Source organism: Ptychodera flava, chromosome 13 (assembly GCF_041260155.1).
Source record: "Ptychodera flava strain L36383 chromosome 13, AS_Pfla_20210202, whole genome shotgun sequence".
Lineage (NCBI taxonomy): Eukaryota > Metazoa > Hemichordata > Enteropneusta > Ptychoderidae > Ptychodera > Ptychodera flava.
In genome coordinates this window covers 3,806,153-3,824,321 of record NC_091940.1, presented here as the reverse complement: position 1 = coordinate 3,824,321, position 18,169 = coordinate 3,806,153, and the positions used below count along the sequence as shown (strand labels likewise).

Sequence of the window (18,169 nt, the reverse complement as noted above, 5' to 3'; positions counted from 1 at the left end):
AGTCCATTGAACAAGTGATGAGTCTGGTCAGTGTCAATACTGTCATTGATAGCTGATAATTGATCAGTTTTTGACCAACCAATGGTGAAATCCAGCTGGTACTGATTGTACATGGCATATAGAATGCTATCTTTTTTTGTCATCCTCAGCATCACTGTTGTCAGTAACAGATCCATTTCCTCCGACCTTTGATGTTGATTCTGTTCATTGAGCAAAACATTTTGTCATTATCTCCAAACTTAAGCGATAGCCAAACAAGGACAATACATTGCATTCAATATGAGTTTCTTTTTACGGTATTATGTTTGTCAAATGAATTCAGATATGCATGAAATTTAATAGTGAACAATGAGACGTTAAAATGTTTTTCCATCAACATGCCTTCAGGAAATAGGGTGGGTCAATTTGAAACCCCCCAAAAAGCAAAAGTTTTCAAAAATCATGCATGATTTTTAACAATGCAAGACTAAAATTTTGGGTAGATAGGGTCACTGGAAACACTTGTTCTTTTATTCGGTGTAACAGTTGAGATTATAAACATATGGCTATATTTTCAAGTTAATTACCAGATGTGTTGATAGGATCTTTGGAGTAGAACAAGAAAGTGTTTTATGAGACAGAGAACAAAATGCTAAAATAACATTAAGTTACGGCTAATGAAGCTCTTCACTCAGTGGACTAGATGAGAAAGACAAGATCAGATCTGGCATGAAAGCCATTTCCGCTTCTTGCCAGAGATCATGCTGATGAACACTTCTACAACATCCTCACTTAATTAATTCTTCTCTGTTTGTAACTGAAACAATTTTGCTAATGAGTGCAACTCCCTATGTATTCTACGGAGTGGTGTGAAAGTCTTGATATGTACAGTTGGGTCTTCGATGTTCAACTTATTTTTAGAGCTGTTCTTGGGTCTTTTTCTAAGATGAATAGCACATGAACAAAACTGAATTAATGTACATGTATAGTATGTTCATTATTTGAAAATGAAGCCTAACAAGTGAAGTCACCGAGATATTCAACTCATGTCATGATATTTTGCAGAGTCTGATTTCAATGCTTTATTGCTTGATTTTATTCAAGTCAACTTGAATTATCAAAATAATGACAAACGCTTTCCTTCAGTTCTAGAGCCAATCAGAGTTAAGCCATTATTTAAAGAACCAATCAGCATTTATGTCTTAAACCTGCATGGATACATGACTGCAGGATTAGCCTTTTTACTGTCAACAATACGTGCTAAATATCTAGTCATAGATTGTACTTTATCAGAACATATGTTTCAGTGTGCCTGTATGGGTATTTAACTGTGTTCGGTGTCATTGGCAGATGGTAGTTCACTTAGCAAATATTCTTAATGGTAAAGCGTTATCGCAACATTGCATAAAATATTACCCTAAAATTCGCTAAGAGAGCAGAAAGTTCATCTTTAGATTTATAAAAGGACAAGGTACTGTCTATGGTTACAGTTGTATTTGAGAATTGCTAGATTGTGGACAAAATAACCCTAAGTCCTTGTGTACCAGAAGTATTGTCAGTATTAGCTGGTCCGATAAACCAAATTCCTTGACATTGACATATTTTGGTCTGAATAACCTTCATAAGTCTTTCCTGACATACAGAAATTCCAAAAAAGGCAATCTTCCATTGATGTGGGAGTACTTCATTAGAAATGTGTTTGTAATTTGTTATAAACACAATAAACAGTGAAGATAGTGTCTCCTTCCATGTAAATTCTGATATGAAGTCAGCATGAGAAGAAATATTTAGTTTTGAGATACAGCAATTGATTGGTGTCCAGGAGACCACCAATTATGTCATAAACAAAGCACTCCATGATAAAAGATTAAACTAGCTGGTAAAACCAGTGGAGGGTGGGAATGCTAGAATGAAAAGCAGAGAGGAAGATGATCGCCTTCACAAATAGCCGTGTACACACCGTAATTGGGGATTACCACTCCAGAACTACAAGTAGCACTCTAGTACTCAACAGCCAAAAAAAAAAGGCATTGGCGGTGTTTAGTCTAATGCAGTGGGGAAATGTTTGAAGTATTTGCAAGGGAACAAAGATTTCTAAACTGAAAGAAAAAAATCAGGCACAAGGGATGATACTGTTTCTCTTCAGGATTAAAAGCTTCAGTGTTCATGGATGGTATTTACATTAAATCCTGCTTTGCCCACCACAGAAAAGACTTGCCTCCCCCACTACTGAAAGGACTTAAGCCTGGAGAACATGTGCATACACTTTAATGTCCAAACCACTTTTCTGGTCTACCATCTCTACTTCTACGATGTTCAAGCCTAATTTGTCAAGCATTGAAAGTTTGTAAATGTCTGAACTACTTGAGATGGAAGGTCTTTGAAAAGTAACTTGCACATAGACACCCTAATCTGTTTCAAGTCGACCAGAAGGAGGCAGACAACTAAAAAAAACTTATAAATGATGCATGGAATGTGGACAACATTGTAGCCCAACCCACACCATATACATGTAAGGCAATGAAGTACATAAAAATACTGGTTCCATGCAATGGTTGAACACTGGAAAAGTGATTTCCCTTTTTTAAAAACTTTTTAACCAGTTTTCTTGTCTTAACCTCTCAAAATCACTTTTGAAATTTGCCATCATAGAGATGTATGTGTAGCTTTGGTACTTTAAACATTTGCCACCATTCTATCAGAGCTACTGGATTGAATGGCGCCCAAGGCAAGACGTGTCAGTTTCCGCATGGTATATTTATTCAATAAGACATGCTATTTTAACTGTAGTATTTGACATATTTTTTCAGTTTAAGATGACACTATGACCAATTTGCTTCCAAAGGTAGGTTAGACATAACAAATGCATTCGCTGTGCATAATTCCAGTGGCATTGTGAAATTTCATTATTGAAGCAATTCAGGTCACAGTGAAAAATCTTCTCAGAAGTGCTGCTAAAATTAGTTACCACAGCACAAGAAGTGTTACCATTTCACCAGTTTATAAACAGAGCAGTGGGTTTGTAAATTGATTTGTGTAGCTGTTGTCAGAAGGAAGCAAAGGAAACAACATTACTACGATGTATATATAGTTGTTTTCTGTAAACAAATGCAGCACGAGGATTGAAATAATATCAACACAGCAAAGTGCTGTGTTTCAAAGTGAAACAAAAATAGAAGTGTATAGTTTGTCCACTGTTAAACAAGACACGGTGGTTTTGTGTTTTCTAAGTCCAAATGCACAGTAACATTGCTGTCATGAATAGTTTGTCCAGGTGCAAAGAGTTGAAAGACTGCATATGCGTGAAATATATAACTCAGCTACATACATACATCTCAAAATACACTTATATTCTTATAGCGTATACACATGGGTTGTAATTTGTAAAGCTTGTAAATTGCGTGGTGCCAAGATGTTGAGGTTTAAAGGCTGTCGAGATGTTGCAACCAAATTCTAAGCTGACAGTATACATATAGGAGTGTGATTTACCCTGGTGTCATCACCTACTGTGTGGGTTCTTCCAATCTCACTTTACTCCTCTGATTGCAGGAGTGGGTCCTTCTAGGTTCAGCCATCATTTCACTATTGTGTTGAACTCTCAGTGTCACCACTTTAGTTGCTTTGAGTGTACCCTCATTTTACAAGTATGGACTTGTTACCTGACAGTTACCCATTCTACTGTTGGTCTTTTTTCCATTTCAAGTGTTGGTTAAAGATTGCAATTGTTTTGAACTTTGCCTGTTTTTCTTTTCATGTCAGAATGAATGTGTATTGGTAAAATGTCGTCACTCTGTTGTATTTCAGTTGAGTCGAAAGCTAGAATTGTATTTTATTAAGTTTTCCAATTGTGAATTCTGTACCTGCTCATTGATAATAATGTTAAACAGAAGTGTAGAGATACAGAGATATACATGTATACATACATGGAGTCTACTAGTATACCAAATCATGAGGGTCAAAAGTGCCAGGTTAATATGCTATTTCACATTAATCATCTACCACACAGAGAGTGATTTGTTAGTGATTAAGGCCAATGGCATGGACGTGTGCAGCATCATCATTCATTGATATTTACTAACAGTCCAACAAGCATGAATTTGTAAACAAATGTGAGATGCAAATCAATTACCATCAGAAAAGCTGATAGTAGCCTCAAAACAATTATAAACATCTACATTGTATCATTATAAGTGAGAGTGTTTGATGACGTCAAACTATAAAGGTCAAGTTTGATGACTGGTACAAAGATTATTGGGATACCATTCATGGTTTTTTTCCCACAATCCCATGCTGAGTACCTTCCCCACAGTCCCATGCAGAGTATCAGCTTGATTGCTAACAGGATGTTTACAGTCATCATAGATGCTAATGTGTAGTTGTGTCATTCTCTTTCAGGAGTTAGAATGTGACGTCTCTGTAGATGATGCTGACAAGCAAGAGTGGTGCTTCACTCTCTATGATTTTGACGGCCATGGAAAGGTCACCAGAGAAGTGAGTATAAAGTTATATGAACTTTCTCATGTCAAAATTGATGATGTAAAAAACATCTCTGAAATGACAATCACTAAACAGACACGTGGTTAATTTGAATGGAAAAGTTGATGTGAGAAAACACCATCATGACATCTAGCGGGGTTGTTTCTTCATGGTATATTGTAAAGAGTTGCCACAGCCTACTCATTGCTTTCCATCCCTGATTCCATCTTTCATCACCATAATGGATTGGCCCAAACCTATTGTTGTAAATGGTGAGAGTGGGTCTGTTTACAGGGAATTAGGGGTGAACAGGTTAGGTTAAAGCATGCATTATTTCTATACTACTGACATGGCATGCTGCACTGTACTTGTAAAGCTTTACAGACTTTCATTACCAGACATGCAAAACTAGCAAGTTTTGCCCTTACACTGTGATATATTCTTATGACATTATTTATTGCAGCAAAACATTTACCGTTGTGGACGTTTTCCTACAACAAATCAATAACATCAAAGGGTCTTGACATAGATACTAACAAAACAATAATATTGTATATTGAAAATTTGATGTGGAAGATATTTTAGCACAGCCTGTTTGCTGTTAAGATAAACTAGTTGAAACCCATGTGCATCTAGACATCAGTCACAGATTAATCACAAAATCAGTCAAAGGACAGCTGTGTCTTTCCAAATTACAAAATATCCACAGAAGTCACCATCTTTTTATTCTTTAAATGATCACCGTATGATGGCCAATTATTTACCTTGTTGACAACAAAAACATGGATGAAACGTATACAGCACCTGAACTTTGATGACGGTGATTATAAAAATTGATGAGGAATTTACTCCAAGCAGATGCATAGTAAAGTGAAATCTAAATTGACCCAATCATACCAATCGCTTTTAGTAAAATAGTGTCAATTGCACTGTGCTCCCATTTTGACTACAATTTGTTGATATAGATATGAGCTGTATCTAAATCAAGCACATTCAGTCTCATAGTGTCAGTGTTTTAATAAAGCAACAATTTTACAGAGAGATTAGCTTAAAAAATATTTTTATGGGCATTATATAACTGTTGTAGTTATGTCGGAATTAAGGACAAACAAAACAAGAAAACACCCAAGGGAATCAGCGTGCAAAATTTGAAAGCCATAAGCCAATGATTTCTGAAAAGTATGGTTTCCCATCAAAAATGATACAAATGTCCTGAAGAGTGTTGCTAATTTTGTTTCAATCCAAACTAACAATCATGAATAGCCTTGTCTGACTGGTAAAGTTTCCTGGCAAAGAAAGCACTTGAAATTGAACTGTTATGAATATTCAATTGGAAAAATTATTACACAATGATTATTGGCCCATAGACTCTATAGATGGACGCCTTGTTCACTTTTGGCTTTGGACAAATTAACCAGGTATTGACAATTTTCAAACTTACAATGTTGTTTTCAAAATTTTAATTTTCATCCATTTCATTATGGTTTACAAACATACATGTTTACTACAGTATCTGTAGAAATCGAAAAATTCATTTCAAAGTAATCTTAATTGTGACTGGTTTCTCAGGAGGAAATTTTTAGTCCAAAGTAGAGATTATTAGTTTCTTTTTCTCTCTGTTTACCAGGACCTTGCAAGCCTGATGCATTCAGTGTATGAAATGGTAGGTTCCACTGTAGAACTGCCCCCAGCTGGAAGCAAGACTCTCAAGTTGAGATTGTCTGTGGTGCCGGAGAATAAAGGGGACGAGAAAAAGATGGAGAAGATCACGGAAGACAAGGAGAACAAAGATTTGAAACAAAATGACAAGGTTGTCATGAGAAACACAAGCAGTTGCCATAGAGGCAGGAGGCAGAGAGAGAGAAGGGATGGTGAAGATGAATCTCCTATTCAGAGGCGACGGTCACGTTCAGATACTGGACAGAGACAAAAATTATCAGAAATGCTTCAAAGGAGTTCAGAAAAACAACCCCACAGGACAAGTCATTTACGGTGAGCTTCATTATAAATTGGAAACTTTGAAGCCTGGCAAAAAGTTTTCATGATAAATCCAGTTGCTTGACCAAACAAAAATGAGTTACAAGTGATAATACATAGGATATTGATTTCTCATATAGCTTAAGTCATACAAACCTGACCAAAGTTACTTATTAAATAATTTGAAAAAAGAGGTCTCTTTTTGAAAATCACCATCAAAGATCACAGTTGATGGTATAAATACATATGAAAGGGTACCTTTGTGTGTGTGGATGCGTATACTGTATACATGAATTATGTATTCATATGTCTAAAAGGTAACACTTTTTTAGTGTGTCGTAATCATAAAAAACAATTTGGTATTTTTGCAGGAGACATCACAGTGATCAAAGAGGAGCTTTAGCTTTTGAGAGTGAGAGACGACAGAGACATGCTAATAATCGAGACAATTTATTGGACAGAGAAAGTCGCGACCGAAGGAATCACTATTTGGACTTAGCTGGTGTTGAAAATTACACCAGCCAGCTTCAGGACACTGCTGCAGTGCCTGTACATGTGCCCAATACAAGGCACTGTTCAAATTCTCATCTCAGGTCAAAGTCAAGTAATCCCTACAGTAATGGTGGACACCACCATCATCAACGCGGTCACAATAGATCCAAGTCCTGCGATCCATCAAGTTTCCAAGCCAACGACAAATGTGTTCGGATCAAAGCACATGATTTCAAGTCGAGTGAACTGTATAAAAGACTATTAGAAACACAGAGATCAAAGAAACCTACTGGGCATTCATCCAAATCAGCAAAAAACACACAGGAGGTTGTTATGTCAGCAGGACGACCAACAAGCTATCCCCATAATCCTCACGTCAGTCCTACAGGACACAAAAGATTGAGACACAGGGATCAAACAAGACAACACATCTCCAAGGTGGAGCAAGAGTACACGGAGGAAAAGATAGCAGACGGCACAGCTACCGCTGTCTCAACAGTCATTCAGAGACATGAACATCACCACCACCATGAGCATCATCATCACTACCACTACCATCACTACCATGAGACATAGCAATAGTTACACCGAGTCTGCCAAGGATTCACACAAACTCTTGTCAAAAAAGGAACACAAAACACTAAAGTAGTGTAACATGGTGATAAATCAAGTGACATCATGGATTGACCTCCAAGAGGTATGCTGAAGAGACGTGAGGAACCAGTATGTGTGTGTCTATCCATACAGTTTAACAAATATCTTGTTTTGTGGCCGCACAGTACAGACATCAAATACGGAAGACTGCTTTGGGCATTGATACATGTACATGGAATGCATTCATGTCAACATCATATGCAGTATGCTGTAGATTATATGCATGTGACATTATCATGGAATTTCAAACAAAGTCATGATATTCACTTGCTACAGACAAACAAATGACTGATTCTCCTCATGTGATACTTTTATTCACAGAGATGTAAAAAAATATTGTTGCAGTATTTTTCTACCTTCTTAAGGAATTTGTTCGTTCAGGTACTTTATATTACTTGAGAACATTTTCATTGTATTGGACAAAACTGGGGTTGATTTAGTTTGTGTCCTCCAGAGTTTCAAATCTTTCAATTCTGTTAATCCAAAGAAATCATTGCCTGCATTTTCTCAGTGTATGATATTCGTACTGAAACAAAATTGTTTTATGGTTTCCTTGAAATACAAATATTAGAGTTTTATTGTCACTTGTATTATTCTTATGTAGTCAAACTTTCTGTACTTGTTTGTGATATAGGTAATGTCTTTGTCAGTGTGTTGACTACAAAGCTTGATATTGAGATGTAGATTACATCATATGAATGGTTACTGTGAAGGGAATTGTAAGTGTGTTCATATTTGGGTTCACCTTTTCAAAGATCCACTTTCTTGAACATCAAAAGGTGATCTGTATTGAGCTCCATTGCAACACCAACCACACTTGAAGTTAATCAGTATTTTCTGTCCTCTTAATTTTTTGATTTGTAACAGGACTGCAGTATGTGTGTAGAATATCCCATGCATGGCGCAAAGCCACTTATTCAGTGTTAGTCGCAGAGTAACACTGCCCTGAACGCTACCGTTTGAACTTTTTAAGTGCAAGTTTATCTGATCTCACTACAACTTTGGCCGCTACTTTGTGTATTCTGAAGACAAATGGGAGATGTTCATTTATTTTCCGAACAAATATGTCATCAAGGTTTGTTAAAGAGATTTTATACTTTGCAAACAACATTGTCAAAATTGGGAAGAGATGTCGGTAAATAGTTCAAAAATGTAACCTGTAATCTAGAAAATTACTTATATTTAGCAAAGATTGCTTTGTATTTTTTCTAACCCGATCAATTGTCTGGTTACAGTCTATCTTGAAAGGGGATATTTTTATGCTCTATTAGACACCTTAACCACTTAACCCTTAACCACCCTTAACGACAAATTTCTTTTCGCTGTAGTTTTCATTCATTGATGTTCAATGTCAAACTCCTGGTAGAATTCTTACTGCTTGATACTTTTACAAATTAGAATTCTTTGTTTCTTTGTAGTGTTTTGTTAAGGTCAACAAGTCTGTAAATGTGCGTGGGATACCCTGGTCATCCCGGTTCTGCTATTTGAATCAGAAGGAAAAGGGTTGCAGAAATGTTGCCAGGGTTTCCCAACCATTTATTCAACCTGAACAAAAACACTGCTGCATGGCGTCTTAGTTGAGCTCACTTTTTATGCTGATTTTTGTCTTTCATAGTAAGTTAAACTTGTATATTTGCTGCAATGACAATGTTCTTGATGAGCGCCCTCTACCAGCTAGACACAGATAGCATGCTGTTTTAAGCTCATTTATACAGTTTGTATGTGTGATCATTTCAACAGATTATTTCTGTAAATTTTTATTGTTTTCACAGTGATAGGGTAGCAATTCCAGGGTAGCAGGGTTATTATCGTTTGAACTGAAATATTTCCTTATGATGTAGGAAGTTATTTCACCATTCAATCAAAACATTCAATTTATGTCTCAAATATATCGGGACAGAGCCTACAATCTCAAAACAGAATTTCAATTATTTAAAAAAATATATATATGCATCTGAAAAAGTATTATTGATATGTGGCACTAAATATTAATATATTAATGAATTTTTTATGTTTTCTCAAAAGTTTAAATACTGGAGATTAGTTGTAGGAAGTTGTTTGGTCAGTGTTCTACAACATGTATGTGTTTGAATATCATATCTGTCAACCTCATGTAAATGGTAAGGTCGTCAGGACTCTCGCTTGTATAAAGGGTGAAAGTTGACAGTTCAAGTTCTCAATTACAAATTGTAACTGCCATTTGATAAGTAGCTAGTTCAAAGGAAAAAGTAAATTCTCCAATATTCAGGGATAGAATCTTCTTTTTGAAAAACTGGTCAAAAATTTGACTGATTGAGACAGATGAGTAATCAATGGCTATACGATGAGTTTTGTCCCAGTTCACTTAAAGTGTCAAATTACCATCTATGGTAGATTATTTTTTATTCAAACTTTTGTCAAATCTTTTGGATGATATTTTATACCTGTGATAACAGCCACTTCATGTTGTGGTGCCCTCAGATACTGAAATTTACTCAGAAATATAATTTTAATAGCACCATAAATATTTATTTGTTGAAAATCACAAGAGAAAAATGTGATATTTTAGTATACTAGGACTTGTATTGACAGATCAATTCTGTTTTATAAATAGAAAAAGTAGTTTGGGTTATAGAGTTACTGCATTAATTTGAATAAGTGTTTTCAATTATCAAATTGTCACCTCACTACCCTGGGTTTTGCAAGAAGCTATATAGTATATCCACTACCTTACCTGTGTACATGGTACAAGCAATTATTCTGAACAATCAAAGCCATATTTTAGAGGAGAAGTTAGTGCATCAGATTGTACGTTGAACCAAAGTACCCTGATTGTGCATTCCATGCAGTTTGATGAATTTATGTTTTGAATTTGAAGGAAATTATAATCTTGAAATCTACAAAGATGAAATCAACATATTTCACCCATAATCAATTTCATCGTTCCATTTCTAAGAGACCGAAGGTTTAATATATTATATATGTGTACATATCTACACTTTCATTTACCCATTATTTGTTATTATAATTATTTGGTTGTTGATTCTAATGTTATTTTCCATCATCAATTTTTCTGTTGTTCATACAACTGCATAATTAAAGAACTTTGACAAGTATCAGTTGTCTGCTTATTCTGTTTATTCACAACTTGGTATCACTTACCTCAATGACACATAAGTTATCCAATAAGACAATACTCTGGAGTAATGCTTCCACATTATATAATTACAAATCGTTTGAAGGCAAAGTAACAAGGTAACCTGCCACACTTGATGACTTCATTGAATGCTTCATGTGACAGATATTGAATATTGATTTGTGTTGTAATGTTGTATTGCTTGCTACTCACTATTAACAACATTTAAAACACTCCAATGCAATGAAGTAGGTTCTCTCCCTTTTGCATCATTCTAGATTGAGTACAAGACAGAGGTAAAAGTCTTCCAAATTCACAAAGCCAACCAAGGTATTGAGTATGCAGTGAATTTGTAATGTCCAATTTCACTTTCGCTTCAATTTCTTAATATTGAAACAGTGTTGAAGCCAGGCCGCGCCCTTGCAACAATATCCCCAAAATGGAATCTGTTGTCCCGCATTCTCACACACTGGGTGTCACCTTGGGCGCACTCATATGAGTCGACTGTGTCCAAAGGATGTAGTCTGCCAGTAATATGTGTTACTAATGATGACCCTTATTTTGCATGATTACTTTGAGGCTTATATTTACCTATTCGAAGTTGTGATTAAAAGTAACTAAAATGCTGCAATTGGTTATAGTCGGACGAAGTTCTGATTGCAGGCAGATATGGTATACTGTTATGATTGCCTGAAATTAAAGCATAGCGACACAGTCCCAGTAACTTGAGTTTTGTTTTGTGAAACTATAATAATATAATACAAACTTTGATTGACAACTGACATATGTTGTCCCCAAAATGTGCAAAGTGTCCCCCAAAATAAATGGTGTTGGGACACAGTGTCCCCTGGTTTAAAATTCCTGGCTGCAACACTGATTGACAGAAATGTTCAAACATGTCAGTGAATGCAAAAAGATCATCCAAAAGTTGTCAGAAAATATTGAGAAGTCCTTTCCACAAATACCATGCAGCTCTTCCTGGATACACTATTCATGGTCATGTACTTTATGATCTTAAGCCAAGCGTGACTGCAAACATCCAGTTCTTTATGGCTTTCTGACAACGCCAGCACATTAACAGATTATTCAAGGCATTAGGTTTCAGCATTCAAGACATTTATTGCCCAATTCCTGTCAAATTTTCATCTATTCATTCAGAACACACAACCATAGTACTCTGTATTCTCGTCTGACCCAATTATTTGCCTGTCTTCTCACGAACATTGTGCGATCATTTCCAAACCATTAACCCAAACAAGAGTTATATCATTTGAACTTTGCATGCTGTGTGGCATATCACATATCACATCTACATGTACTACTGGTGCTCTATCTGCCTAATTAAAGTGCCAGCCCGGTATGTGTGACATCACTTTCATCTATATCCACTTGTTTCACACTACTGATTATGACTTGGACTTATAACTTGGATTTCTGTCTTCCCCAGTCAACAACAATAAAATGAAGTAAGAGTTGTGCATGTAGAATGGTTGGGTGATGCGTTCATGGATTTAAAGCAGTGGGTGCAATAGTTCTGTAAGAGTGAATAAACCCTGCAGTGAAAACTCAATTCTCAACATGAACCAATGGCATACTAGACCACAATTTATTTGATGTTTATCCCTGGAGTGTTGATTGTTACGTGAGCCTTTTCCCCTGCTCTGTTAAAACAACAGTGTAACCATAAACGATGTTTTCTTGAAATCCAAGGGCAGAATCCAAAAATGCCTATTTCAGACTCAGATTTATTGCAAAATACTGACATCTTCTTGTGGTATTGTGATCTTTGACAAAAGGGGAGTTGTTGCAGATACTTTTGAACACGTCAAAGATGCATTGAAATAACTTCCATTTATAAAAATCATTAATTTAGCAGAGATATCACTTCAGAACAGGCATTCATGGAAGAAATCTTTTTCAAGAGAATTTACTGTTGTCAGTGATGTAACTTTTTAAGCCTCAGCAAAAATCACATATGAAAAGCTCACCAACTTTGTTTTGCTTTTACGCCGTAAGACGTAAAGTTTACGGCTACAGGCAAGACTTGCTTTTTGCAAAAATACTCATTGTGCTGGTGTGGTCAGGTTTTTGTTTGTGTCAAGTGATTGCTCAGAAGAAAGCGTGAGTGTATAGCGCCCCCAGCGTCTTTCATACAAAGTCTCTTCGTTGCTAGGAAACAAGTCAGTCTGATATCTTGACCCAAACTGACCGAAGCCCGCAGACACACTTTTGCAGAAGATTGCACTGTCTTTTTAAAGTGTTCTTGTAATCTGTAAGGACTGTAACTGGAAAATTATGAATGTATCTGTCACGTGATATATTACATCACTCTACAGTGCGATTCACAAGATATGCGTCCAGGAAATGCTTCTAATTCTGAATATTGAAGCTGAGCCTTCTTTGTGTTTGTGTGTGTGTGTGTGTGTGTGTGTGTGTGTGTGTGTGTGTGTGTATATATATATATATATATATATATATATATATATATATATATATATATATATAAAGTCGCCTCGGTAAATAACTGATGAACACCTAGGATTTTGATGATGTTATTTCTTTGCTGTATATTAATTGTTATAAACTAATCCTGCTGATGTCATATCTTCATCATTCATATGACACAATCATAGAGAACCCATAATGATCTATTGCTTGCACTTGTATGACGTAACTTTACATCATTGCTGTATTTATTTCCATCCGAGTGAATTTAAACTGTTTAACTACTTTTGACTATATATATATATATATATATATATATATATATATATATATATATATATATATATATATATATATATATATATATATATATATATATAAATCCGAGAACAGCAGTGTAGAAGGCATATAATGGGATCTGATACCCGTTGTGCATCCAATAAAGCAAAAGTTTCTATTCGACTCGACTGTACACGAATATGCCGTCTGCAACTGTAATAAATCTTTGTTTACAATTATGTTAACATTTAAAAGTAAAAGATTGAAGATAAATATAGAGGTGAGTCCTGCCAAACTCGCTTGCCGCCTTCTCACATCACCAAAATGACAATGAACCTGTTCGTAGCAACTATAGAATTTCGAAGCTTTGCATCTGTCTATGGGTTAACTCTCGTAACACGATTTAGACAACTTTGGAAGAATATGGTCTTTAAATTCCTAAAATATGTCAAAATTGATATGTGACATATGTTAAAAGTTGCAGTATTACTAACTGCCCGCAAGAAAGTGAATTGCAAAATAAGAAAAGTAGATGAGCTTAAATTTGCTGATTAAACCAACATTACTACAATATCCTATTCTTCCAGATAAGTTCCAATCATGTCAATGCACAGTACAGATTGGCCCAAAAAGAATTAAGGTCAATATAGGTGATTGGTAAAGCAATGGTCATCAGGTGTCAATCAGATGTTATCTGAAATTGGAAATTGCGGGGAGGGGGAAGTCTTTCCGTTTTAGGGACGCACCATTAGATCTTGGGAGGGGGATGGTCAAAAACAAACCAAAAAAATTTCAGAGCAGAAAATTAGGGAAAAAAATCTTCAAACTAGTTTGCAAAATAAAAAAAAAATAATAAGAATACAAATTCGTAAAAAAATCTGCAAAGGTCTTAAAAAATCTTGATTTTTTTTTTTAATTTTACCGACAGGAAGCAACTTTCTGTATTTTTAGTACATCCTCTAGGCATATTTTTAATTTCAATTTATACATTTAGAGTTACTCTATCCCTTATACTGGAAGTTGTGATTATCTTATCTTTTCAGGACTTTTGTAATGTGATCACTTGAAAATTATAAAATTATAGAGCCTGTTTTCTACTTGTTTCCTACGTACAAACCAAGCAGGTACACTAGGTAAAACATTGAAACGTTAACTATGGTATTGTTGTCAAGACAGAAAGTTATATTCGCCTTTTAAGATCAAGATGAACAGATGCAGGCCACATCAGGTTCATTTTTTGGGAGGGTGAACAAGTAGAAACACGCACGTCAATAATGATAAAACAACATATCAAGTCATTATGTATTATTTTGCTTTTAAAAAGGCATTTTCAATTTTTTCCCTCAAAAAACAGCAACACATTTTTTAACATTCAACAACGTACTACGTAGAATGCCATCTATCCAACAGATTCCAACACAAAAACACAAAAAAGGATTGAACTTTGAAGGTTTCTCTAATAGCAAATATTGAATAAATCTGCACGAATAATCGTTTGTGTAGCAAATGATGAATGACAATTATCTGTAAAAATTTTCCATCACAAAAAAAGACCTTGATTTGAAAAAAATCTTAAGGAACTTATGTGGCAAATTTCAAAGAAATTGGACAAGCCCTTTCAGTGAATACAGATTTTTTGACCATGAATGGCATAAATTGCCCTAAAAAGACAAATATTGAAATTTCACCACATCTATACACATCCAATCAATTTGGACACGCTGCTACAGAGAAATAGATGATTTGATCAAAAAAGGGCAAAAATTGTCCTAAAAACACAAATGTGTAATTTCACTATATTTCGCAAACAGCTTCTCAGCTTGTCAAAATCAATTGTAAATCTGGAGATATGCATGATGTTTGGTGGGGTGAATGTAGGCATTTCACCAAACAGTCAATTTTCAAAACTATAGGAAGCTACTGAGGAGCAAGAGGACCATGTTTTAGAGGAAGATGTGTAATCCGAAAAAATGCTCCCCAAGTGCCACCAAATAACACCATTTTAATCTCTACTTTTCAAAAGTTCCAACGGCAGGAGGAGGGACATGGACACCCCCCTCCTGACCTCCCCCGCGACCGCTTGCGCGGTCGCTTGTGGTGCTTTGCACCACATCTGATGGACAGATGGACTGTCATTGGTTGTGCAAAAATCAGTCTCTGATTCCACCACTTCTTCATTTCCTTCTGTTCCAGTATTAGGCAGTACTGTTGGACATTCAGTGCGCAAGATGATCTGCAACATTTCGCAAAATCTATCAGCAATATAAATCACTAGGCCATATGTATGTTGGGGTTACAGCACACAATCTTATTTGCGCTAGTGATATGGATGTACATTGTATCCTCAGACAGCGTCGAAACTAAAAAAATATATATATCTGAAAATTAACTCAGAAAAGAAATTGCACAGCTTTTCTCATTTGGAAAAAAAATTAGAAATTGTCCATAATAAAAAAAAAGTTTTCACAATTTCGTTGTGACCACCCCCTCTCAAGATCTAATGGCCCATCCCTTACACGACCGAGAGAGGGTGACTTGCATTCAAAAATGTACACCCAGTAAAATAACTTTAGTTTCAGTTTACATAAAGATATTCTTGAAACAAAGGTAATTGTCCGAATGGTTTCGTTCTTTGCAGTTATTTCATCATGGTCTGAGTAAAAAGTCTAATCTACCTACAAATATCTTGCTTTGCCAAGTCTGTATAAGGGCTTGTCACGAGTACCTTACAACATTTAGCTATGGTAAGGCAAGTCACAGCCTTTAGCTATGATGGTAAGGCAAGTCTCAGGTACAAGCTACATGTTGAACGAAGACCTAACTTTGTGACGTTGGAAAGTTGTACTGTTTGCCTGTACAAAATGATATAGGCAAGAGTACCATCAAGTTTATGAACTTTCTGTAATGAAGTCGAAGAGTCACTCATTCATATTGTATTTGAATTTCATATCTGTCTACTTTTTGAACAAATTCCGCCCGGTCTTGGGAGTCCGCAGAAGATATTGCGTTGTGACACAGAGTACCAGAGTGGTAACACTTGCATGCCTTTTGTTCCATGGTCGTCTCGGTAGACTATTGGCTTTTCATATTAAAATGAGCTTCAAAGGTGTTAAACTTTTTGGAGGCTTTGTTTGTGGTTGATAATTACACGAGATTATGCGAAACATACGACGAGATGGCATCGTACTGCCAGTCGCGTAGCAACCATAGTTACTATGTGAGCTCTCAGGCCAGTAACACTGCTTCACGCCAATCAAAACATAACACGCCAGCAGTTTCATAAACATGTCCTTTCTTGACGCACGTGTAAAAGACGGTATGACTGACCGTAAACCATTGAGTAAAACCAGACAGTATCGATAAAAGACTTTCAAATTTGGTTCAAACACACTCATTATATATTCATAAAAATATGAGAGGAATTTTTAAAACGGTAAAACCCACTTTCCTGAAGCTCAAAACACTCCCGTTTTTGCAAGCACATCAATTCCGATCAGCACCACACGACAACAACAACACAAACTTTGTCGAACATACTTTCGCTTAACAATTGGTGAAAATCCGAAAATTACCGAAGGGTGCATGGTCGGCACTCTTCGGAAAAGAGAGCCAAGAGCTTCGTGAGGCGAGGCAAACATGGATTGCTTACGTAACCGCTTCACGCCTTAAACAATAGCTGTTGCCACTCTGTCAATGATGTTACTCTGTGGCTGTGACGATTTAGATTTGCCAATAGTGATGGATTTTCTAATGTTTGTAGCAAGAAGTTGATTTATGTAGCGAGATTTAATGAACAAATTCCAACATTCCCCAACTTTACTGAATTCGTACAGACTGTACAAAACATTGACCATATAAGCTTATTGTTGATAGAAAGGAAAATTGGACACCAATGTTAAGCAATGGGGTAAATATCTGATGGCTATCGCCCAGAGACTTGGAAACCTGACAGAGATCCCGAAGTGGCCGTTATTTCCAATACTCGTACTATAACGAATTAATGCTGCGAGTTTCGGAAGACATTTTCCCCAAAACTGACTTTCTCAATAACACTGGGCATGTTATAGAAGTAGAAGTTATATAAATGTTTTTATCATGAATAATGCAGATTCGCAAGAAAATGGAAAACCAATGACGCTTCATACATGTGATTTATTTATTCACGAATAAACCAATCAACAGTTGCTGATTGGCTCAAAGACGTGCTATACATAATATAGTGCGGGGACTTGAAATTATTCACATATTCACGCGTGTGGTCATATGTCCGAATATTTCGGTACTGGCAAAACCCAGACATTGCTCATTCAATTTGCGCCGTGACTGAGTCACCATATCAATGCAGACCATTCTTCTGAAAGTAATGGGACGGATATTGACTGGGATTTGGAATATTTTTGTCACTGGTATTCGTGGACGGTGCTGAAGACAACGGTCATCATCACTCCTGTCAAACTGGTATGACCGTCTCCGTCGAGTTCTTTTACAGTGCACTGTGCTCTCGATGCGGTGTGCTTGTGAATTGTGCTCGTGGTGAGCCAAAGTCGCTTGCAGTTTGTCAATTTATGGCCGGAGTTACATGTCTGCCGAAATCAGTCGACCAGCCTTTAGTTCTCGGTCAACGTACAAGATAAGGAATGGTCATATTGTTGAAGAGACTGTCATGTGCCTGATGTGCATTCACACAAACTGTTACGGCATAACATCTGAATTAAAAATATAGAACATATATGCACAGTGTAGAGAAAATGC

At 36.1% G+C, this 18,169-nt stretch overlaps 1 protein-coding gene across 2 annotated transcripts in view; it reads left to right on the top strand.

The window, feature by feature from the left end:
• The window catches only part of LOC139147131 (protein naked cuticle homolog 1-like), a 34,758-nt gene extending 24,085 nt beyond the window's left edge, over nt 1–10,673 (top strand). For both annotated transcript variants that reach the window (XM_070718036.1, XM_070718037.1), the window contains 3 exons: nt 4,375–4,470; nt 6,083–6,447; nt 6,804–10,673. In XM_070718036.1, the coding sequence (XP_070574137.1) occupies nt 4,375–4,470; nt 6,083–6,447; nt 6,804–7,500 (1,158 nt within the window). In that variant the 3' untranslated portion in view covers nt 7,501–10,673. The remainder of the gene's footprint in view (nt 1–4,374; nt 4,471–6,082; nt 6,448–6,803) is intronic.
• Nucleotides 10,674–18,169: the final 7,496 nt, after the last annotated feature.